The 24,944-nt window shown below is 40.5% G+C and overlaps 1 protein-coding gene and 1 long non-coding RNA gene across 4 annotated transcripts in view; one reads left to right on the top strand and one right to left on the bottom strand.

The window, feature by feature from the left end:
- Positions 1-10,542: 10,542 nt before the first annotated feature.
- Positions 10,543-12,607, bottom strand: LOC123333266. The gene is made up of 2 exons (XR_006550523.2): positions 12,470-12,607; positions 10,543-10,641 (listed from the first exon to the last, which is right to left on the bottom strand). It is a non-coding gene; the product is annotated as an uncharacterized LOC123333266 (long non-coding RNA).
- The window catches only part of WIF1 (WNT inhibitory factor 1), a 96,368-nt gene continuing 83,643 nt past the window's right edge, over positions 12,220-24,944 (top strand). Inside the window, exons 1-2 of one of the 3 annotated variants that reach the window (XM_044941584.2) lie at positions 12,220-12,754; positions 13,306-13,445. In XM_044941584.2, coding sequence (XP_044797519.1) covers positions 12,607-12,754; positions 13,306-13,445 — 288 coding nt within the window. In that variant the 5' untranslated portion in view covers positions 12,220-12,606. The remainder of the gene's footprint in view (positions 12,755-13,305; positions 13,446-24,944) is intronic. The other 2 variants (XM_044941585.2, XM_025283910.3) reach the window with 2 other exon arrangements.

The raw sequence follows: 24,944 nt of genomic DNA, 5'->3' as shown, positions 1-24,944 counted from the left end.
ACCAGCTTGAACATCTGGAAGTTCACCGTTCACGTATTGCTGAAGCCTAGCTTGGAGAATTTTGAGCATTACTTTACTGGCGTTTGAGATGAGTGCAATTGTGCGGTAGTTTGAGCATTCTTTGGCATTGCCTTTCTTTGGGATTGGAATGAAAACTGACCTTTTCCAGTCCAGTTAAAGGGAATATCTCATTGTTTTTATTTGCATTTCTGCAATTACCAGCAAAGTTGGATATCTTAAAATGCTAAACTGCTGCTGCTGCTGCTGCTAAGTCGATTCAGTCGTGTCTGACTCTGTGCGACCCCATAGACGGCAGCCCACCAGGCTCCCCTGTCCCTGGGATTCTCCAGGCAAGAACACTGGAGTGGGTTGCCATTTCCTTCTCCAATGCATGAAAGTGAAAAGTGAAAGTGAAGTCGCTCAGTCGTATCCGACTCTTAGCAACCCCATGGACTGCAGCCTACCAGGCTTCTCTGCCCATGGGATTTTCCAGGCAAGAGTACTGGAGTGGGTTGCCATTGCCTTCTCCAAAATGCTAAACTACTATAGTTAAAAAAAAAAATGTTATTGAAGTTTAGTTGACTTACAATGTTGTGTTAATTTCTGCTGTACAACAAAGTGATTCGTTACACATACATATCTATATCCTTTTTCATATTTTTTTCTATTGTGGATTATCACAGCATATTGAATATAGTTCCCTGTGCTATACAATAGGACCTCATTGTTTATCCATTCTGTATATAATAATTTGCATCAGCAAATCCCAAACTCCCAATCCATCCCCTCACCTCCCCTCCCCCTTGGCAACCATAAGACTGTTCTCTATGTTTGTGAGTCTGTTTCTATTTTGTAGATATGTTCATTTGTGTCATATTTTAGATTCTATATAGAAGCAATATCATATGATATTTGTCTTTCTCTGTCTTACTCACTTCGCTTAGTATGATAATCTCTAGGTCCATTCATGTTGCAAATAGCATTATTTCATTCTTTTTATGGCTGAGTAATATTCCGTCATGTGTGAATATTTTGGTTGGTTCCATGTCTTTAAATGGCCATAGTGTTCATTTGTATGTGTATGTCAATTCTCTGGAGTTTTGCCCCTATTTGCCATTTTTCTATTGGAAAGTCAACTCTTTTTAAAATTTTGGCAAGAATTGTCTTTGTTAAGAATTTATGTATATGAGAGTTGAACTATAAAGAAAGCTGAGTGCCAAAAATTGATGCTTTTGAACTGTGGTGTTGGAGAAGACTTTTGAGAGTCCCTTTGACTGCAAGGAGATCCAACCAGTCCATCCTAAAGGAGATCAGTCCTGGGTGTTCATTGGAAGGACTGATGCTGAAGCTGAAACTCCAGTTCTTTGGTCACCTGATGCGAAGAACTAACTCATTCGAAAAGACCCTGTTGCTGGGAAAGATTGAAGGCAGAAGGGGATGACAGAGGATGAGATGGTTGAATGGCATCACCAACTCTATGGACATGAGTCTGAGCAAGCTCCAGGAGTTGGTGCTGGACAGGGAAGCCTGGTTTGCTGCAGTCCATGGGGTCGCAAAGAGTCGGACACGACTGAGTGACTGAACTGAACTGAAAGATTTTAACCCAGCATTTCCCTCAGGATATCATTTACCTTTTAATATTATTTCTTATGTCCCTGAGATATAGATATAGATATGGTTATATATATATGAATATAAATATATATATGTATCTACATAGGTAAAGATACATATATATATCTTATATATGTATTTTTCATACATATATATGATATATATCCATGTATATCTTTGGAGTGTTAGTTTAGAAAGATTGACAAATGCTCACCTATATTTTTTTCTAGAATGTTTGCAAACTATCAGACACAAGATCTTCTTTTCCCAAGTGGTGTGCAAACCAGATGTCTTTACCCATCCTGTCAGTTCTTTGACATACCCCAACCTTACTAAACAGAAAGACTCAAGGAAGGAAGGAGTGAGGATTATCTTGTGGTGGTTAACTGTACCATTCTTAGTAGTTCTACAACAGCCCTCTCAAAAGCATGAGTGAAAGTGGTATGTTTGCTTCTGCTCTAGGCAAAATGGCCTCATCAAAGTTCTATGTCAAAACTGTTCTGCTTTCTTTTTTTTCTTTTTTTTGAGGCTCATTCTGAAAAAAAGCTCCTTCATGTAGTATTTGTTACCCATGGAATTTTCTGTTGCTTCAGGAGTCTGTGTTCTAGGATGCCTGTGTCTGTGATGACTTTCAGATGAGATTAGAATTCATAAGATTAGCAAATAAACTGGAAAGAAGAATCAAGGGAGGAAGGTTCATAGTGCTCTGGAGACTTCAGAGATCAGTGATCACAAGAAAATCCTCCCAGTCCTCTGTCCTGAGAACAGCCTGAGACGTACAGGTGAGGGCAGGCAGGCATCTTAGTTATTCAGGCCACTGCTGCTGGAGCTCCTAAAATACTAGCTATGAGTGCGGCTTTGCAGATTACGAAGTGCTTTCACATGAACTATGTAGTTATTGTCGAAACAACATATTTGTGTTCTGTCGTCCTTCTCAGCTCTCTGTCTCTTGCCTGAGAAAGTTACATTCCTGGATGGGTCCAACCTCTCTGTCCACCTCAAACTCAACTCCCAGCTCCGACTTCAGACCCCAGTGCCTTCCTTCCTGTCATGATTTCTCATACAGGATGTGTCTTCACAGACTGAGTGGAGTTGTAACTAGGAGTTTCACTGGGACCTGCTTCTTTAATAATTTAAAAGGCCATAGTCATGAGCTCTATGTGACATGAACACAGACTTGGAAATTAAACTTTCCTGAGGTTGTTTGGCTCGGTGGAGTTTTCACTGCTTGACCTTATACAAGTTACCTAACCTCATTGAGCCTCTTCTATAAACATGCACAGTGACTCCCTGACAGAACTTTTGTGAGGAGCAAATTAATAAAACAAATGCTTCATACATAGAAGTGGCTAACGTGACAGTTAGTGTCCTCCATTTCTTTCACAAGAATCCATAGCTACTGTTTCAGCAATAATTTTCAATATTTAAGTTACTTTTTTGTTGTAGAAATGTTAGAACATAACAATAAGCAAATAAAATTAAAACAAGCAAAAAGAAGAAAGGAAAAATAAGTGGAGAAAATAAGAACTTGAGAGAGCTACTATTAACATTTTAAGATTACATTAAAGATATTCACATTGAAAGTAAAAGTTGCTTAATCATGTCTGGCTCTTTGTGACTTCATGGACCGTCCATGGAATTCTCCAGGCCAGAATACTGGAGTGGGTAGCTGTTGCCTTCACCAGGGGATCTTCCCAACCCAGAGGTTGAACCCTGGTCTCCCTCATTGCAGGCAGATTCTTTACCAGCTGAGCCACCAGGGAAGCCCAAGAATATTAGAGTGGGTGGCCTATCCCTTCTCCAGTGGATCTTCCCCACCAGGAATCAAGCCAGGGTCTCCTGCATTGCAGGCAGATTCTTTACCAGCTGAGCCACCATATTCACATTATGGTGCAGTTATTACCCACTGTCCACCTCCAGAACTTTTCATCATCCCAGACTGAAACTTTGTACCCGTTAAACTGGAATATCCCCTGGAGAAGGGAATGGCAAGCCACTCCGGTATTCTTGCCTGGAAAATTCCATGGACAGAGGAGCCTGGTGGGTTACAGTCCATGGGGTCACAAAGAGTCAGACACGACTGAAGGGACTTAGCACCCATGTGTGTATTCTGCTAAATATTTTATAATTTTGTTTTTATATGATAATTCTTAGTAAATGTTTTATTGAAATATACACATAGAAAAGTGCACAAATCATAAGTATTCAATTTAACAAATTTTTACAAAATAAACATTCCCATGTAGCTAACATCCAGATCAAGAAACAAAACATTAGCAACACCCTGAAGCACCTTTTATAGCCACTTCCAATCATTACCCCCTTCCAAAGTCAATCTCTTCACTATTTTGACTTCTAATATCATGGATGGTGTTTCCTATTTTGAGATTTTTAGTAAATGGAATCATGCAGTGTGCACCCTTTGGGCTTATTTAGCTCAACCTGAGGTCTACAGGAGTCATCTGTGTTGCATGTAATTGTTGTTGTTCAGTCGCTCAGTCGTGTCCAACTCTTTGCGACCCCATGGACTGCAGCACACCAGGCTTCCCTGTCATTCACTATCTCCTAGAGTTTGCTCAAACTCATGTCCATTGAATCAGTGATGCCATACAACCATCTCATTCTCTGTAGTCCCCTTCTCCTGCCTTCAGTCTTTCCCAGAATCAGGTCTTTTCCTATGAGTTGGTTCTTCACATCAGATGGCCAAAGGATTGGAGCTTTGGCTTTAGCATCAGTCCTTCCGATGAATTCAGGACTGATTTCCTTTAGGATTTATTGGTTTGATCTCCTTGCAGACCAAGGGACTCTCAAGAGTCTTCTCCAACACCGTTGTTCGAAAGCATGAATTCTTCGGTGCTCAGCCTTCCTTATGGTCCACATCTCACATGTGAGATGTACATCACATCTCACATCTGTACATGACTACTGGAAAAACCATAGCTTTGACTATATGGACCTTTGTCGACAAAGTAATGTCTCTGCTTTTTATACGCTGTCTAGGTTTGTCATAGCTTTTTTCCAAGGAGCATGCGTCTTTATTTCATGACTGCAGTCACAGTCCGCAGTGATTTTGGAGCCCAAGAAAATAAAGTCTGTCACGGTTTCCATTTTTTATCCATCTATGTACCATGAAGTGATGGGACCAATGTCATGATCTTAGTTTGCATATTCTCATTGCTGTGTAAGTAGTCCATTGTACCAATAAAATTCATTCCACTGTTGATATTTGAGTTGTTTTCACTTAGGGGCCAAGATAAATAGAGCATGTCTTTTTTTACTATTATTATTTATTTGTTTACTTGGCCACACTGTGCCTTGTGGCATGTAGGAGCTTGATTGGGGATGGAACCCATGCCCCTGTAGTGGAAGCTCAGAGTCTTAACCACTGGGCCACCAGGAAAGTCCAGAATAGTGCATGTCTTTGGATGAATAGGTGCACATTTTTTTTGTTGTTGTTGGGCTTCTCCATAGAAGTGCAATCACTGAGCCTTACTAGTATTTCCAAACAGTTTTCCAAAATAATTGTACTAATTTATACTTTCACCAGCAATATATGTTTCACTTCTTCACCAGCTTCACATAGTCTTTTTTTTTTTTTTTCATTTTAACCATTCTGATGACATGAATTGGTTTCACTGTAGTTTTGATTCCGTGATTGCTAATGAAGTTCAGCAGTTTCTCTTGTGTTAATTGGCCATTTAGGTATGCTCTTTTATGAAGTGCTTATTCAAGCCTTCTGACCATTTTTCTACTGGATTGTTTGACCTTTTTCTTACTAATTTATAGAACTTGTTTACATATTCTGGATAAGAGTCGTATATGCCCAAGTACCTTATCTCAGTTTATAGCTTGTCTTTTCACTCTCAATGCTACCCTTTGATTAAAAAATACTTCTTAATTTTAATATCACCCAATTTACCAATTTTTTTCTTTTATGATTAGTATTCGTGTCCTGATGAAACTTCAATATTTTTTTATTTCTTAAAAATGTTTAAGCTTATTTAATTTAATGCAGTTGCCATATAATAAACTGCACATATTTAAAGTGTATATGATTTGTTCAACTTCTGGGAGTGATGGTTAATGGATGTTATCTTGACTGATGATAATTTCATGGTTGAATTCACAGGTCAGAACTTTAACAGTTCAGTAATAATTCATCTTACTAATTCATCTTATTCAAATTTGTCTTCCATTTCTCTACTACTGGATAATGCAATTGTTTTCCTTTTATTCTCAATCATAAAAAATAGCACTGTTAGTACCATTTTTCTATATATAGAATCTAGAGAAATGGTACTGATGAACCTAGTAGAGAACAGAGTTGTGAACACAGTGGGCAAAGGTAAGGGTGGGACGAATTGAGAAAGTATCGTCGACATATATTCACTATCATGTGTGAAACAGAGAGCCAGTGGGAAGCTGCTGTGTGACACAGGGAGCCCAGCCTGGTGCTCTGCAACGACCTAGAGCGGTGGGATGCGAGGAGGGGAGGGAGGCTGCAAAGGGAGGGGATATATGTGTGTGTGTGTATATATATATGTAATTATGATTGATTCACACTGTTGTATGGCAGAAACCAACACAACATTGTGAAGCAATTTGCCACCAATTAAAACATTTTTAAAAAGTAAAAAAAAAAAAAAGCAATGTTAAATGTCATAGGGATGAAACAGCATGGATGAAGAGCAAATAATGGGTATGGTTCATGGAAGACAAGATATGCTGGGTTGCTTGGCAGTGCTATTATGGGAGGGAAGGAGAGCAGGAGTGTTACACTTGATGGTGAGGAATCCTCAGGCTGTGCTGTGCTTCAGTAATGAGCTGTCATGTGTTGTGATGTACAGTTCTTAAGTGATAAAGTATGCAAGCAATGTCGTAAGAGGTGCTGGCTCCGGGTGGTGACAGCTGACTATTTCAAGAGAAACTCACTGAAGCAGGAGAAAAACAACCTTTCTTCTTCAAAATGCTTTTTAATTACAAGAGCATCTGCCCATTAAAAAAAAATCAGAAAATATGCATAAAGTGAAAATCATTCCCTAATCCAAGTCTCACTCCTCATAGGTAACCCCTGGAAATATTTTGGTGTGTAATCTTTTAGATATTTTCTATGTTTGATTTTATATGCACATTAACTTGATAGATACCGTGTTTGGTTTTTAAAACAGGACTGCATTAAAATAATGCTTGGTGCAACATGGATGGACTTAGAGATTGCCATATTGAGTGAAGTAAGACAAGGAGAAATATTATATGCTATTATATGTGGAATCTAAAAAAAGGGTACGAACAGTCATGGTTGGTTAGCTAGCTGGTTAGAGCATGGTGCTAATTTAAAAAAGGTACAAACAGAAATAGAGCTGCAGATGTTGGAAAAAAAAAACTTATGGTTATCAGGAGGTAAAGGAAGGAGGGATAAATTAGGAGACTGGGATTGGCATATACACACTACTATATATAAAACAGATAACTAATAAAGACCTACTGTAGAGCACAAGGAACTCAGTGCTCTATAATGGCCTGTATGGGAGAAGAATCTAAAAAATAGTGGATGTATATATATGTACAACTGATTCACTTTGCTGTACATCTGAAGTTAACATAACATTGTAAACCAACTATATGTCAATAAACATTTCTTAAAAATAATGCTTGGCAACTTGCTGTCTTCACTTACAATCTTGTGGCTCCCTTTCCAGACCAGTGTGCTGCAGGGGTGCCTGCTCCCCATTCTCCAAATGCAGCTCACAGTGCAGCTGATATGCCCTATTCTCGGTCCTAATCCCTGTGGTCACCAAAATACTCTGGCTGAGACCACAAGGCAGAGTGGCCAGCAGGAGAGTTGTGTCAGACTCTTTGCGACCCCATGGACTGTAGCCCACCATGCTCCTCTGTCCATGGGATTCCCCAGGTAAGAATACTTAAGTGGGTTGCCATGCCCTCCTCCAGGGGATCTTCCTGACACAGGGATCAAATCAGTGTCTCTGAGTCTCCTGCGTTGGCAGGGAGATTCCTTACTGCTGAGCCATCGGGGAAGCCCTTGAGGACAGTGTGTCTCCATAAATTATTGAGAATTCTTCTCAGCAAAGTTTCCATAACCAACTCCTATTTACTCTTTTGGCTTCATCCATCCCTCTCTCCCCAACTCCAGGCTCATCACACTGCAGATCGGTACCTGCAGGGCCTGGATCGTACCATTCTTTCTCTCATCTCTTGGTTCTTGCTACTGCTGGACATCGTTTGTCCCAGGCTGCATTAGGGAACTTTTATCAAAGTCCCAAACTACCCTGTGCACAAACCCGTCACAGTGCTTATTCTTCCCTATAGTTCATTAACCATCTCCCCTGTTAGACTGAGTTCAAAAGCCGGGGCTGTCTTTTCACGTGCCTTTCTATCTCCTCTACCTGTACAGTGCGTACATCACACACTGTTTTTTGAATGAATGAACTAAAAAACTTTCAGAATCCCAGATATGAGATTTCTCCTTTGAATTTCCGATCCTGTCTCATCAATAATCACTGTATGTTGCCTTGAATTATGGTTACTGAATCCTTATCTTACTCGTTTTAATAGCCCCAGTGGTCTTTGAGGGCTGGGATTGTGTTTTGTCTCTTATGTAGTTTCATGATATTTTTCATTGCCTTTGTCTTTCCTGTTGCTTCCAGGACAGTTTCTTATACAAAATAGGCTTTAATAAATATATGTTGAATGTGTACACGAGTGAACACATACATGAAGCTGCCCACAAATGTAATTGATGAGAGTGAGTTACACAAGGAAAGCAAGGATAGTGGACTGGAAAATAAATGGTAGAGTTTTCAAACTAAATGAAGTTGACTTGTAATACCTCCCAGCACATTATTTCCAGAATTTTATCATGTGCCAATAAATATTGTTACATTATATTTTTATTTGAGCAGAGAAATCTTAAAATATGACTTTTTTTCTGAGTGAAAAAGCCTCTGTGCTCTTTAACATCACAAGAAAATCCAGCCTGATTCAATCTTAGATGGACCTTCTTCCCCAAAAACACACCCTCTTACTCTTAAAAATAGCTGACTAGCGTATAACATCTGTTCCTTCCTTCCCTTCAAAAACCAAAAGAAAGCAAATCCAGTATTTTTAAATAACACTTTTCTCTACCATAAAATGTAATTTCTCCAAGTGTCCACTGCTGGGGAGAAGTAAACAGAGAAAATTCCTTACAGCTCTATATATCACCAGTATCACCAGTACCAGAATCAACTGTTGCAAAAGAACCTCCCTCAGAAGAAGTTGAGTTAGGAGGGAATTTAGTGCCTCTTTTTCTCTACCAAAAAGTAAATTTTATGAAGGATATTTACCAATTACTATTTGATTAGAACAGCCTGTAGAGGGCGTCCTTACATTAAGAGCTAGAGGGGTTAGAGCACTATTGAGGGAAAAAAATACTTTCAGCTAAAACTGCACCTTTCTGGAGTAAAGAAAATGTCTACTGTGTTGTGAAATTATTATCTTTGGGGAACAATTGGCATTACAGTGCTAAAGTGCTTTAAGTATTGCTGAATGTATATGAATGCATTACATAAATGAATATTCACTGAAATAAAAAATAGTGAAATCTTTGAATAAATGTGAATTTCATTGTAAAGGTAGAACAGCTGTGAAGGTTTGGTTGCAAACAGACTTAATCATGATTTACTTGTCAGTGTGAGGTATAGTGGTTAAGAGAATAGGCTTTGAAATCAGAGTGACCGGGATTTGAACCCTGCCTCTACCACTGACCAGGTAAGTAACCGTAGTTAGCACTGGGTAACCACAGTCAGCTAACTTACTGGACCTTTTTGAGCCTGGTTTCTCCATCAGTAACGTGGGAATAATAATATCACCTACCTATTTAAAAGTGTTGTGAGAAGTAAGCTCTTAAAGTACTTTTACAATTAAGAAGTTCAAATCCATTGGAGATTTCTTGTTAGGGAAATTAAAATGGAGGAAGTCTGTTTTGGCTTCAGAAGCAGGAGAGCAGGTTCTGACCTGCTTCTGACTGGCCTGGACACTGCCTGGATTCTGTGCCTATCTGCAAACACAAATCAGGCAGCACTGTAGATTAAAAAAAAGGAGGTGGGTCTGGAATTCTTGAGCTCCTGAGGGTCTGGCCAGCATCCCCACACCCCAACCCCAGATCTAACAAAATCCTATGACTCACAAGATAAAACAAACAGCATTGTAAAAGTTTAAAAAAGAACCAGGGCTGCACTTTTGTGTGCAAATTGATGATATGTTTGTAGCCCAGGATTGTAAGTGGGAGCCCTGGAAACTGTAATTTGAAGTCTCACCCATGGGGTGGACGCATTGCCCAGGATCTTTTCCCAAATGGGACTCCAGATTGCTATTAATGAGGGACTTCCTAGGGTTGTTCAAGCCTGGATGTTGGTTGGCGCAATTTGGTGATATATGTGCTTTTACTTTTCTTTATTCTTTTCAGTTCAGTTGCTCAGCCATGTCCAAATCTTTGCTACCCCATGGACTGCAGCACACCAGGCTTCCCTGTCCAGCACCAACTCCTAGAGCTTGCTCAAACTCATGTCCATTGAGTCAGTGATACCATCCAACCATCTTATCCTGTCTTCCCCTTCTCCTGCCTTCAATTTTTCCCAGCCTCAGGGTCTTTTCCAATGAGTCAGTTCTTCACATCAGGTGTCCAAAGTACTGGAGTTTCAACTTCAGCTTCAGTCCTTTCAGTGAATATTCAGGACTGATTTCCTTTAGGGTTGACTAGTTTGATCTCCTTGCGGTCCAAGGGACTCTCAAGAGTCTTCTCCAACACCACAGTTTAAAAGCATCAATTCTTCTGTGCTCAGCTTTCTTTATGGTCCAACTCTCACATCCATACATGACTGCTGGAAAAACCATAGCTTTCACTAGAAGGACCTTTGTCTTTTCTTTTAATGACTGTATAATTGAAATGAAGACAATTAATCCTCGATTAAATATTGAAATTGTTTATTGTGTGACCAGTGGTTTCTTTTGTTAACAAATCCTTCAAACCTAAAATGAAAGCAAAACTTTCATCGAAACACTTGTTCTTTTAGAAAATGAACAGTTGTACAACTGAAAATATTTCATAATTAGAAATGCATATGCTTTAGTAACTCATGACCCAATACTTAATGCATGCACCTGTTCCACTTCAGGTTTGTTCTCCCACCTTGTACCTGTGTGCTCAGTAATGTCCGACTCTTTGTGGCCCCCTGGACTGTTGACCACCAGGCTCCTCTGTCCATGGGATTTCCCAGGCAAGAATACTGGAGTGGGTTGCCATTTCCGTCTCCAGAGGATCTTCCTGACCCAGGAATGGAACCCATGCCTCTCCTGCACTGACAGGCGGATTCTTTACCATTAAGCCACCAGGGAAGCCCCTCCTCACAAGGGATTGAGTCAAACAACACGCCAAACACCACAGGCTCAATCCTTGGGACATCTGTTGCAGCATTTGGATGCCAAAAAAACAGAGAAGTAAACAACCTGATTCTGAGTCTGAAATCTAAGTTAAACAAAAGAAGAAAGCCCCTTTTGCTTCCGTTTTCATCACACACCCAAGGGATTTGGCAGGGGGCAAATTAAATCCCTACTGGGGTTTAATGGGTGTAGCTGGCCAGAGCCCATTGCCAGCCAACTACTCTTCCCGTATGCAAGGCCAGAGCCTTGGCTTGCTCTAAAGCGCCTGAGATTTCAGTACCAGTGCGGCGCGCCTCCAAATTTCTCGATATACCTGCAACTATGAAGATAGTCGGAGAAGGCAGTGGCACCCTACTCCAGTACTCCTGCCTGGAAAATACCATGGACAGAGGAGCCTGGTGGGCTACAGTCCATGGAATCGCTGAGGGTCGGACACGACTCAGTGACTTCACTTTCACTTTTCACTTTCATGCATTGGAGAAGGAAATGGCAACCCCACTCCAGTGTTCTTGCCTGGAGAATCCCAGGGACGGGGGAGCCCGGTGGGCTGCCGTCTATGGGGTCGCACAGAGTCGGACACGACTGAAGTGACTTAGCAGCAGCATGAAGATAGTCATGACTTTTTGAGCCCGACCCCAGCACGTTAGGCAAGCCTGTCATCCAGAGCTCAGGGTGCTGCCGGTGAGCAGGGAGAAGAGCCTCCCCAGCTGTAAAAAGCATTCTCCGCAGTGTCAGACAAGCGAGGAGTGAAAGCCCCACGCCCTGGTCAGCCCCAGCGCCAGCAACCAGGGCACTTCTGGACAGTGGACTCTCGGGTTTTAAATAGATGGGAATGCGCCAAGTGTTTGCAGAGTGAAGAATGACAGGGGCGGAATATGGGAGAAGTGGGACAGTGAGAAAAGTGGAGGAATATGAGCCTTCATTTAACACCGGGGTACCAATGGAACTTATCATCATTATTATCGTCTGGGTTCAGTCAAGCCGTAATAAGTCAATTCACCGCATTTCCCTCCGTTCATGCCTCATCTGGCCAAAGGCAGCGCAAGTGACGTCCCAGGGGTCCTTTGGAGCGCCCTTTTCCGCGTTTGCTCCCTAGCGGCGCACGGCGGGTGGACTAGGTCTCCGGGGTTCCGCGCCGCCCCACCCCCGCGCGTCCCCCCCAGCGCCCCCCAGTGGCGTCGGGCACCGTCACTCATTGCTCGCATCGCACTTGCGCCTGCCCTTCCTGCTCTAACTCTCCCGCTATATTTAACCCTCTGACTGTTGTGTCTCCTTCGGCGGGCTGGCATCTCCTGCTTTGCCAGTCTTGAGCCTCCGCTCCCTCCTCTCCCACCTGCTCCCCCTTCCCTTGTCCCGCTTTCTCCAGTTCTTCTCCCTCCTCCTACTCCTCCTCCAGCACACCCAGGCTCACTCGTACCAGAGTCAAGAGGCTACACGCCCAGCCGTCTACGCGGGGAACTGCTCCGGCTGGGAGACAACTTAAGGGCGGCAGGTTGGGTAGGTGCGGGAGGAGTTTCAGCTGCGAGAACCACGATCCAGGAAGTCCGGAGTAGCATGGCCCGGAAAAGCGCCTTCCCTGCCGGCGCGCTCTGGCTCTGGAGCATCCTCCCGTACCTGCTGGTGTTGCGAGCGGAGGTCGGGCAGCAGCCGGAGGAAAGCCTGTACCTGTGGATCGACGCTCACCAGGCGAGAGTGCTCATAGGTAAGGTTTCGCGGGAGCTTCTACTTCTTCCCAAATGCCTGGGTCTTCACGCCCTGCAGCTCTTCTATTAAAGGAGAGATACATGCATTTAGAATGTTTTTAAAACTTAATTTCCAAGGAAGATTGTCCCCTTTTTAGTTAGTTGCGTGTTTGCTAAGCCCCTTCAGTCGTGTTGGACTCTATGCGATCCTATGGACTATCGCTTTTCCATCTAAAAGCGTTTAAGCTTTTCTCTCCATAAATCTAAGCTGTTCTAATGTTCTGATCATGCTGTTGTTGGTTTCTACAATCCAGCGTTTTTCAGTGGACCGAGCATTTGTTGGCACCAGTTTACTCCACAGTTCACTCCGTTTCACTGAAAGCATATCTTTGCCATCATTCTTATCATCCACAGGAAGATTAATTGGTACTTGAAGGCAGGTGCTTTGTGAAAAGAAATGACCCATTACTAATTCTTCGGTGTTCTTTTGGCACTCAAGTTCTGATTTGGATTCTTCTAAGTTCAGCTAGTTTGATAGCTTTATTTTCTTTGTGTGTGTGTTTTAAACCAGGACTTGAAGAAGATATCTTGATTGTTTCAGAGGGGAAAATGGCCCCCTTTACACATGATTTCAGAAGAGCACAGCAGAGAATGCCAGCTATTCCTGTCAATATCCATTCTATGAATTTCACCTGGCAAGCTGCAGGGCAGGTGAGTCCTGTTAACCAGAAAGGCTGGAGAAAATCACCCTTAAATATTTACAGCACCTGATGGCAGATAGAAATAAGGCGATATAGCATGTAGTCAGCTACATTTTTCTTTTTTTACAATTTTCAAGAGTGATTTCTCATCTGATCTCCAAAGCAAATAAAGAGTTAACTCCCATTTATTTAAATATGTCACATAAATTGAAGATTCCCAAAAGAAAGAGCTAGGCAAAGTGCCTAAGATCACTATTTTGATAAGTCTCAGTGTCTTCAGACTGCTGGAAATATAATGACCTCAAATAGCAGCATGACTTTTTTCTGTGCTCATTGACTTTAAAATTTAACATAATACTTAAAAGTCTCTTTTCCCCATAGTATTGATATATACCAACCAACCACCTGTGACATTGTTTACACTTTAAAACAATTTTTAAAGTCTGTAAGTACTTTTGATATTGTGCCTTTGAAAAAATGACATATTGAGTGTTATTCACTAATGATAACACTATATATTTCTGGTACAAGTTCACAGACTCAAAGTGTCATAAAAGAATGTTTGTAAAATATTGGAAGCTATTGGTTTTTGAATACCTTCACATGAAAAAGAAAACTACACTGTATTTTTATGAAGAAGCATTCCTTTTATTTCTTAGCATATTAGCATCTTTTTTTATGTTTCAGTATTAAATGACCTGTATTTTGGAAAAGAAAGGGAAGATAAAATGTAAGCTTAGTTTCTTTTGTTCAATTGGAGAATTTACTCTAGAGGACAAATGGTAAGTTAATAAATTCTTCTGCTCGTTAGTGGGTAAAATGTGTCTACTTATGAAAATCATTGTAATTAAAATCACATTTTAGGTCTTTTTACTCTAAAGCTGCTTAAATGGCTATTTTCATAAAGAATGTGATCCAGAAAACACTTGATAAAAAGTAGTTACTTTGAATTGAGACACCACTTTGGTTCTCTCTAATTACCTGCTGTAGTATAGGCATGATTATTTAAGCTGCCTTTTCCACAGGTCTGTTCTCTCGTTTTTCCTTTCAACTCTAGATCCTTCAACACTTCCATTGTCATACAGGAATAGATGTTTTGGGTCCACCAGAGTTCCTAACAGGAGGGTCATCTATTCTAATACCCTCATTTTGCAGATAAGCTCACTGAAGCTCCTACTGCTCTCTGAGGAGGGTATTCCTTCCTTCCCCCGCTACAGTTTCCTCTTCATAGATACTTTATGGACAGCTAATCTTGAATTATTGTGAAACCCAGTGATAAATCAATGAATGGTCTTATTGCCACCTTTTATTTTTCACCTGAATCTATTGTGTTTGACCACTTGTCAGCTGGGATCAATATTGATTCTGTGATTTTAAAAAGGAACATTTTCTTTATTTATACTTCTATAGATTTGTAAGAACCATTAGGGACTTCCCTTGTGTGTGAGTGGTAAGAAACCTACCTGTCAATGTGGGATACAAGGGTTTGATCCCTGGGCTGGGAAGACCCCCTGGAGGAGAAAATGGTAACCCATTCAAGTATCCTTGCCTAGGAAATCCCATGAACAGAGGAGTCTGGCAGGCTACAGTCTATGGGGGTCAAAAAAAGAGTCGGACACAACTTAGTGACCAAACAACAGCAAAGAACCGTTAGTTTGACTTGCACCCCTCCCTAGCTGACAGTGTTTAGTAACTTCAGGCAAAGTAGAAAATATTAGTAGCTCTGGTTAGTTGATTTGATTGGTTTATCAATCTATTTATTTTTCCTATGAGTTTGTCTTCCGAAGAATGGAACTTGAAGCAAAGGCTTAAATTCCATGCTCTCTCCCCTTTGCAAACGTTGGCATATTGTTGAGTACAAAATGGATTGCATATCCAAGAATCTGAGGAATATTTCTTGTAGAGGATTAGAGAGGGTGGTGGAACTGGCATGTAGATGAAGCTTTGAGAGTCTTTTTCTCTCTGGTTTAGGTATTGATTCCTCTTGTGGATTATGCTGGCCAATGTTAGCACCTCAGTTCAGTTTGCTCCAGATAGGTTACCACAGGTAACTGTGTGAAATCTGGTATGTTTCCTTTTTGGAGGAGTGGGGGATACTGAGAAAGGGGAAAGAATCTACATGATGCCAAACAGCAAGATGTTTTAAAATATTATTTAGATGTGACTAATGCCAATAAAGTTCTGTGATTCCAGCACCATAGTTTTTGAAATGCATGGAAATTTTGAATATGGAAAAAATATGACTTCAATACCAAAAAATACTTTAAGACTTTAGAAAGGCAACTTTGGCTAAATCCAAACCACATCAAAACATCTACATGGAAAAATGAAGAGTTGCTTCCACTATCTAGTTATTTCATTCAAAATGTCAAACATTTAGGGATTTCAGCACAAGCAAGACACATAACTTATTAATGAAAATTTAATCTTAAATATTAAATGTTTCGGTAACCATGGAAAATTAAAAATTTTAGGATTGAAGATCCAGTAGGTGTTATCTACTTCCGATAAAGTATTTGTTCACTAACCCATGCTATTCTTGGGGCCATTTAAAATGACTTTCATGTTTGACTCCAAACAAATGCAAATAAAAATTACAGTGAGATTCATATTCTCACGCTATGTTGGTCAAGTTTTTAAAAGTATTTTTAGTTTGTGGAGGATTATCCTTACTGACTTGTTTCTGATGCATGTTAGCCTTTCTGTAGGGCAATTTGACTCTGATGGCAAAAGAATTGACATGGATCATTTGACTAGGATATTTTACTCCCAGATATTCATCCTGAGAAAATAATCATGGATACGAATAAAGTTTTTGGTGCCAGCCTGTTCGTGGTCATGCTATTAATAAAAGGAAAAAAATGGGCAACCTAGAAGTCTCTGATAATGGCAAGAAGCATTAATAAATATATCTAGACATCTACTCAATGCCATGGAAAGATGTTCATGACAAATTATGCAATAGCCTATAATAGTATATTCTGTTTAGTTTCATTACAGAATATCTGGACAGTTATAGGAAAACATGTCTGATAAATGTCTAATCCTCCAAGGTGTTAACGTTAGTTATGTCTACCTTTTGGTTTTGGTTTTCTATGTTTTGGTTTATCTATGTTTTGGTTTTTCCACAGTGAATGTGTTTTGATTTGTAATTTTAAAAATTATTTTACATTAAATGTATGTAAAAAGTTATACTTCAGAATCTAAAACTGGATGATGTACTGTATTATAAATAGTTTACTTATATTTTTATCCAGTTTCATTTTTGCACTGCAGATCACTCAACAAAATGGTAAAATGGCTGATCTTAACCTGTGGATCCCAAAGAATTTGCTTATGTATAGTCCTCACTGACTATTTTTTTGTGAAATCTTCAAAAGTCTGCTTTGCTAAACTTTCCTGCCTGAAATCAGATTCCTTGACCTCTTCCTCTCTCTTAAAAATTCTGTCTCTACTTGATTGCCCATTTAAAATATTCATTCATTTTCTGACATGCACCTTCTCAAGGCTTTTAGAGAATTTCTACTAAAGAGGCTTAAGCTTAAAAGATTGGGATAATTAAAGGGAAAATAGTCTTTATTACTGTATATAACTTTTAATAGTTGATATTTTTCAATGAGGCATTCTTTATTCTAATTTTTCCCTAAATTTGAGACAAGTAGAGGCCAAGAGCAACTACTTTGGTTTTCTACACTACACGCTAATTAAACATTTTATTTGGAAAATAACCCTTTCTAAACCAAAAGGCTTTCAAATAAAACTTTTATGAGAAGTTTTGTTAGACAAATCTGAATTCTAATACTGAGACACCACTCTTGATTTCCATATGAAGAAATTTGGTGTCAGGCCAAATATTTTATTTCTAGAAATTGTATAAATAGATCTTTGTTTATAAAGATTATATAGACTTGATCTTAATCACTTTACTATATTCTGTCACTTGCATAAAGATGCTAAGGTACTACGACTCTGGTCCCTAGTTAATAGGGCACCCCTTTTTCTGCTGGCTTCTGGTAGCAGTGATGATGAATTTATGCTGAGCCATCTATGCTAGTTTTCTTATCTTCTTACGACCAAATGCCTGCACTTCGTAATGTTTGGCAAGGGTTGGAATGAAATTGGTGTCTATGGAAGAGAAATCTTCTGGATGAAGATAATTGGGCCAATATTAACTTTTAAGTCCATCACCTGAATTATTAAGGAAGCTCTGATGATCTGTACCAACAGGTCTAGATCTTAGAGTAAGCTTTTTGTCATGTATCGTTGTTGTTTAGTTGCTGAGTCGTGTCCGACTCTTAAAACCCCATGGGCTATCCATGGGATTTCCCAGGCAAGAACACAGGAGTTGGTTGCCATTTCCTTCTCCAGGGGATCTTCCCAACCCAGGAATTGAACCGGAGGTTCCTGCCACTTCTCCTACATTGCAAGCGGGCTCTTTACCACTGAGTCACCAGGAAAGCCCGGTATAGTAGTCATGTATAGTGGTCATAATTCTTGCAACCTCTAGAAGTCACTAATATATATATATATTCATTTTTCTCAGTTTTAGGATGTTTAAAAACAAAAGTTTAGAACATTGCTGTGGATACAGGAAAGGAAGAACATTTTACCTGCTACCCTGGGGAAATGGGTGGACATGTGTATGGTGTGGAAAATTTACTTTATTGGATTAAACTGCAGGAACATGCTTCTTTGTTCAATGTGTGATCATTGAAAATAGAAAATATTAGATATGCTGAAGATACAGTGTATAAAGTGAAATATCTTCCAAAATGTAAGGTTAAATATAAATGTGTTCATAACTTTTATTAGCTCTCTACAATTAAAAAAACTTCTTGAATTACTGAAAACTGCCAGAATAACAATAATACAAAGCCAAATATAAGCAAAGACTGAGACTTTTGCCTAGATTGTTGTGTCTTTGTAAATGATTCCAGTTAGCACCCAAATTTAGCCTTTTTTGGTTGTTTTTAAGTGAAGCATTGTTGTTTTATTATAGAATGTTGTGTTATTTTATATGTACAGCAAGGTGGTTCAGTTATACATATATATATTATTTTTTAGATGGTTCAGTTATACATGTATATATATTTTTTGAAGATTCTTTTCTATTATAGATTACAAACTATTGAATATAGTTCCCTGTGCTATACAGTAGGTCCTTGTTTTTTATTTTATATATAATAGTGTGTAACATAATGCATGTGCGTGCATAATGTGTATCTTTGTGATCTCATGGACTATAGCCCACCAGGCTCCTCTGTCCATGGGATTTTCCAGGCAAGAATACTGGAGCGGGTTGCCATTTCCTTCTCCAGGAGATTTTCCTGACATAGAGATCAAACCTGTGTCTCCTTGATTGGCAAGCAGATTCTTTACCACTGTGCCACCTGGAAAGCCTATATATGTGTATTTGTATCCAAATTCAGATTTAAAATGAAGAAAGTACCATTGAGGGGGGGGAAAGTCAGAAACAGACCATTTTCCTGACAACTGACTCACATTTTTGCTAGGTTTTTTTTTTTTTTAAATAGGATCACTCTACTGACAGGTATCTATAAGATCAACTGGATCATCCCCTAGAGAGCTTGTTTTGCAATATGGTGGTTGATATGATGTAACACTGGGCCCCTTAATTTGGTTGCAATTCCAAGTCTCAAATTTCCCCTTGGACTGGTTGAGTTAAGAAGACCTGTATTAAAATGGTATTTTCCTTCCTTTCTCCCCTTGACAAAAATCAAAGAAAAACAATAGAGAGTGAATTTTCATTTAAATACTTCCTCTTGCTCTTCAAAGCAACTGCCAAATGCCCTTAAACACCTCCTCCCAACTCTGAAGTTATGGTAGTGCTTATTGTCATTAGTTAAATCCTTCAATGTGTACCGTCCACATTTTTTTTCCTGATGGAGTTATGATTGCGTTGGTAGTTATAACCCAAGTAGTTGCATCCCTTTGCACCCTTGGAGTTTGCAGTGGTTTTATGTCACCAAATGAAAGAAATTCCTCGATTTTTGACCCCTGTTTCATGGTTTCCAAGTGAGAATGTGGAAACGTTTACATACTGTGGGCATGATTTCTTCTTTTAAAAAAGAAGGTACTCATATCAAAAGCACAACTTTAAACCTTTAGTGTTTAGATTCTGCTACGTTGTGGTATTTTGCATTGTGGTGTTGTGGACGTGCCACCAGGGATCAAAGAGTAATTCTGCAGAGGGCCCATTTCATTTAGCAAGCAGGCATGTGCCAGCCATCTGTTGTATCCACTGATAGAAAACAGCAGTAAGTTTCTCAAACTTTTGCCAGGGGAAAAAAAAAGAGAGACTTTATAGCTTAGAGGAGATGAGTTGCAAGGTACCTTGTAAGCCTCATCTGGTTCTAGAGCGATTTATATGGCATAAACGTAAACCCTGCTGGGTCTTCCTCACACGGTGGTGTCAACATACATAAACAAACCCTTTGCTGTTATCCTCTATGTTTATTCCTGACTTTTAAATGTTTGCACCAATAGAAATCTTTTAAATTGTTGTGGTGAGGTGGAAAGAAATGATGTTTGATAAAGCATTTTTTTTTTAAATCAAGACTTTATTGAATGTATGTTACACAGCATTCTTTAACATTTAGGTCTCAGCATAGTTGTTTTGGATTAAACTCATTTAACTTAAATGTCCCTGATGAGTAGGATGAGTGTTGTAAGGAAAGAATTTGAGGATTGAAGAGTGTACAGGAAGGGAGATACTTCCATAGCCCAAGAGTGGACTTTCGTCTAACACTCTGAAATGAATTGTCTCCAAGGAAACACTTGCTGTCAAAGCAAGAGACTACTGGGAAGGGGTGCCTGGGTGGAGAGCAGTAGGGTAAGGGAACCCAGGAGGACTGCTGTGCCATGTGGCTCGCTGTCTTGGGTTTTATGGTGATGGGATTAGTTTCTGGGTTTTCTCTAGCCAGTCATTCTGACTGAGGGTTCTTTCTCATGCCCCATGCATTGCTCAGCCAAGAGGGATTCCAGCAAGGAGGGTTCTGGGAAGTTGGTAGGACATGTGGCGTATCATTTTGACCTTTCCCAAATTCTTCCAGTTGGTGGTGGCTTGTTAGTTCCGTGTTCCTTACCAGACCTCCTGTTGTAAGATGACTCATGCAGATAGTTACTATGGTGCCTAACCGGGGTGGATAAGTTTCAGTCAGTGTTTCCCCTAACAAGAATGTAGTGAAAATGCTCTTCATCTTTCAGCCACATCTCTGGAAGAAGTATTATCAGATCAGGGCTTCTTTTGCTGCAGTTTTTTAGCCAGCTTTCTCCATTTGCCAGCCTGGGATGAACTTGGTTACATTCCCCTGAACACTTCGTGGATGAGGAGTTGTTCTCCCATGCAGTGTTTCTCTCTGCCGCTGGCATTCAGTCAGTCAACACATACAGACAGTCAGTCACTGGAGCATACAAAGAGGAGTAAACATGGTCCCTGCCCTCAGGGAGCTCATAGTCTAGGAAACAAATATCCATCACACCCAGGCAAATGAGGTTAGAAAGTCTAGGGCTGGCTGAGAGCACAAAGAAGGCCACCCCTTTCCCTGTCTGGAGGAGGAAGGGAGCCAGGAGCTGAGCAGGTGACTTCCGAATTAATTCCTGCAGGATAAGTAAGCTTTCACCAGACCAGCAAGAGAAGAAAGTGCTTTTAAAGTGAAGAGCTCAGTCTGTTCAAGGGCGTGGAGGTCTTAAAGGGGAAGGCATCTTTTAGGTGATCACGGTGGACCTTGTATCTTATCTGAGAGGTTATGGAAATTCAGTGAAGGAGATGTCAAGGTCAAACAATGGACAAGGGTTTTGGGGGAGAAGAAGGTAGAAACAATTTAAGGAGGTTTCTCTCTTTTCTACCATGAACAGAATGGACTCAAACATTTTGCAGCTTTGTCCCAGGGACATATTAAGTAAATCTGGTTTCTCTGTTAAGTAGACAGTGGCTTTTCTTTTTTAAAATTTATTTGAGTACAGTTGATTTACAGTGTTGTATTAATTTCTGCTGTACAGCAAAGTGACTCAGATATACATATACATAGATATACACACATTCTTTTTCATTTTCTTTTCCTTTATGGTTTATCACAGATATGAAATATAGTTCCCTGTTCTATATAGTAGGGCCTCGTTGTTTATCGTTTCTATATGTAATAGTTTGCATTTGCGAATCCCAAACTCCTAAAACATCCCTTCCCCAAACCCTCTCCCTCTTGGCAACCACAAGCCTGTGGTTTCATGTTTGCAACCTCTGTGTCTGCATGTTTCATAGATAAATTAATTTGTGTCATATTTTAGATTATATGACAATGGCTTTTCTACAACTATAATTTAGCTCTGGTTTTCCTACTAAACTTTTGAAAGTTTGTGATGATTAGTCTCAGCTCCAGGTTAAATTTTTTTAGGTGATTAGAGCATAGAACTATTAAAGAAAATCACTTTATATTAAAAAAAATCACTTTATGTGAGTGCATAGGAAAACAATTTGCTGATGGAATCTAGAGCTTTGCACTTACTGTAGAAGGATGCTTAAGTAAAGAAAATAATGTTCAAAGAGGAATTGACTTAGCATTCTCAACTCTTATATTACATTTCTAATTATTAAGAAAAACTTTCCAAGTATCAAGAAAAAGTATGATAAAGATAATAGGAATTATACTTGGCAGGTGATCTTGCAGTTGAAATAATGAGAAGTTGAACAGTGTAAATGGATGAATTCAAACTATGCCTGCTTCTTCAAGTATTCGATTTCCTTTCAAAACCTATGAGTTAAAACTCTAGGATCAAGGAACAAATGTCTCTGCCTCTGAGAGATACATTTTATCTTCTTTTTAGATTTTATGGATGAATCTGATGAAAGACACTTGGAAAATATCAGGCATTTTTGAAACCTATTCACCTGAACAAACCTCCCAGGCAGCAGTGTGTTGTGGGCCTGGGACAAAGGGACGTGTTTAGGGAGTGAATTCTTAGCTGACAGTGAGATAAAGGACATGAACCCAGTCCCTGCTTAGCTGCTCTTGGCCAGAACTCAGATCATGCCTTGGGTACAGAACATAATCAAGAACCCAGTCCCATATGGCCGGTTCATGTTGATGTATGGCAGAAACCAACACAATATTGTAAAGCAGTTATCCTTCAATTAAAAATAAGTGTTTCTAAAAAAAAAAAAAAAAAAAAACAGAATAAAACAACGTAGACAAAAAAACAAAAGAACCCAGTCCCTGCCCTTGAGAAAATTAGAAGCCAATTGGAGAGGCAGCTATATGGAGACAGATCATTTTAAGAATTCCTGGTAAGTAGTGTTGTAGAAGCCAGAGAAGGCAATGGCAACCCACTCCAGTACTCTTGCCTGGAAAATCCCATGGACGAAGGAGCCTGGAAGGCTGCAGTCCATGGGGTCACTAAGGGTCGGACATGACTGAGCAACTTCACTTTCACTTTTCATTTTCATGCATTGGAGAAGGAAATGGCAACCCACTCCAGTGTTCTTGCCTGGAGGATCCCAGGGACGGGGGAGCCTGGTGGGCTGCCGTCTATGGGGTCGCACAGAATCGTACAGGACTGAAGCGACTCAGCAGCAGCAGCAGCAGTGTTGTAGAAGTACTGAAGCATTCCCAGGTTAGAATGAGAGCACACAGGAGAAAGAACTCTGGCCCTGAGTCTGAACTGGACAAGCACAAACGTGGAAGAGGGGATGATTTTCAGGGAAAGGAGACAACGTAAAGCGAGGCATAGAGACCAGGCATACATTATCTGGGGAACTAGTACTTTGGTGTGGCTGGAGTGTATGTGCAAGGTAGGCAGTGGAGAGGAAGGCAGGGGCTAGGTCTCCACAACTTCATCCTTTGTCAAGGCACCTGAAACTTACTCTATAGGTAAAGTTGAGTCAATCCATGAAAAAGTATGAAACAGAGTACAATAGAATCTGCCTGCGATGCAGGAGACACGGGTTAGATTCCTGGGTTGGGAAGATACCCTGGAGAAGGAAATGGCAACCCACTCCTGTATTCTTGCCTGGAGAATCCCATGTACAGAGGACCCTGGCAGGCTTCAGTCCATGGGGTCGCAAGGGTCAGCCATGACTTAGTGACTAACCCACTGGAGTACGACAGAGGCAGAGTTAGAATTTAGATCATCCTGTCAGCAGAATGGGGGGTGCCTCTGAGCTGGGTGTTTCTATATAGCATTATGGAAAACCCAAACAAACTTTTTGGCCAAACCACTGTTCATTTTTAATTATTTGACTCTCCCCATAAGTGTTTGTGACAGCAAGGACTTTGACCTATTTGCCATACAATTCTAGGTCCTGGAACAGCTCCTAACACACAATGCTGCTGCTGCTAAGTCACGTCAGTCGTGTCCAACTCTGTGCAACCCCACAGATGGCAGCCCACCAGGCTCCTGTCCTTGGGATTCTCCAGGCAACAATACTGGAGTGGGTTGCCGTTTCCTTCTCCAGTGAATGAAAGTGAAAAGTGAAAGTGAAGTCGCTCAGTCGTGTCCGACTCTTTACGACCCCATGGACTGTAGCCTACCAGGCTCCTCCATCCATGGGATTTTTCAGGCAAGAGTACTGGAGTGGGTTGCCATTGCCTTCTCCGGACACACAAAATGCAATCAATAATGAACTGTTGAATGACTGAATACATTATTGTTCCCATTTGAGAGAGAAAACAACTGAGAAGAGCAAAGGAAGAACAAGTGAAGGGTGACAGAGCTGGGATTTAAACCTCGACAGGTGGGATCTAGAGTCCTTGCACTCCAGTGTGTAATTGCTCAGTCATATCCGACTCTCTCCAGCCCCATGGACTGTAGCCCACCAGGCTCCTCTCTGTCCATGGGATTCTCCAGGCAAGAATACTGGAGTAGGTTGCCATTTCCTTCTCTAGGGGATCTTCCCAACCCAGGGATCAAACCCATGTCTCTTCTATCTACTGCATTGGCAGATGAGTTCTTTACCCCTGAGCCACCTGGGAAGTCCTGTCCTTACTCTGATTCATGCTAAATAGGTATATGAACACAGAGCGAGCTCTGGGAACACAGAGGAGGAAGCAGCTAGCTTTGGCTGAGGAAGTAGGGGAAGGCTTCACTAGCGAAGATCTAATAATCAAAGTGGGGCTTGAAGAATGTGCATGAGGGGTTAAGTCCTCTGAGATGGGAGCAAGGCACAGGATGGAAGATATCACAGGCAGAGGCAAAAAAAGTTGTGAAAATGCATTGTGGGCAAGGCTAATGGTACCTGAGACTGAGGCTAGATGAGTGGAAGGGAGAATATTGGGGGTTCTGGAAGAGGGGAGATGAAGAAATGATGCTGGACACTTGGTAAGGGTCAGATGGAGAAACACTAGAACCTGCAGAAAGGTCACTTGACCAGTTCTTATATCTGTATGAAAAGCTGTGGGGTTACCTCTAAATGCCTTCCAAATTCTGAACTATTAGTATTCTATACCTTAATATTAAAATATCTTTAATCATTTAATATTAATGGTAATATCTT

Source organism: Bubalus bubalis, chromosome 4 (genome assembly GCF_019923935.1).
Source record: "Bubalus bubalis isolate 160015118507 breed Murrah chromosome 4, NDDB_SH_1, whole genome shotgun sequence".
In the NCBI taxonomy this organism is placed as follows: domain Eukaryota; kingdom Metazoa; phylum Chordata; class Mammalia; order Artiodactyla; family Bovidae; genus Bubalus; species Bubalus bubalis.
Note: the sequence above shows the minus strand (reverse complement) of the source record. Positions and strands in the feature narration are given on the sequence as shown.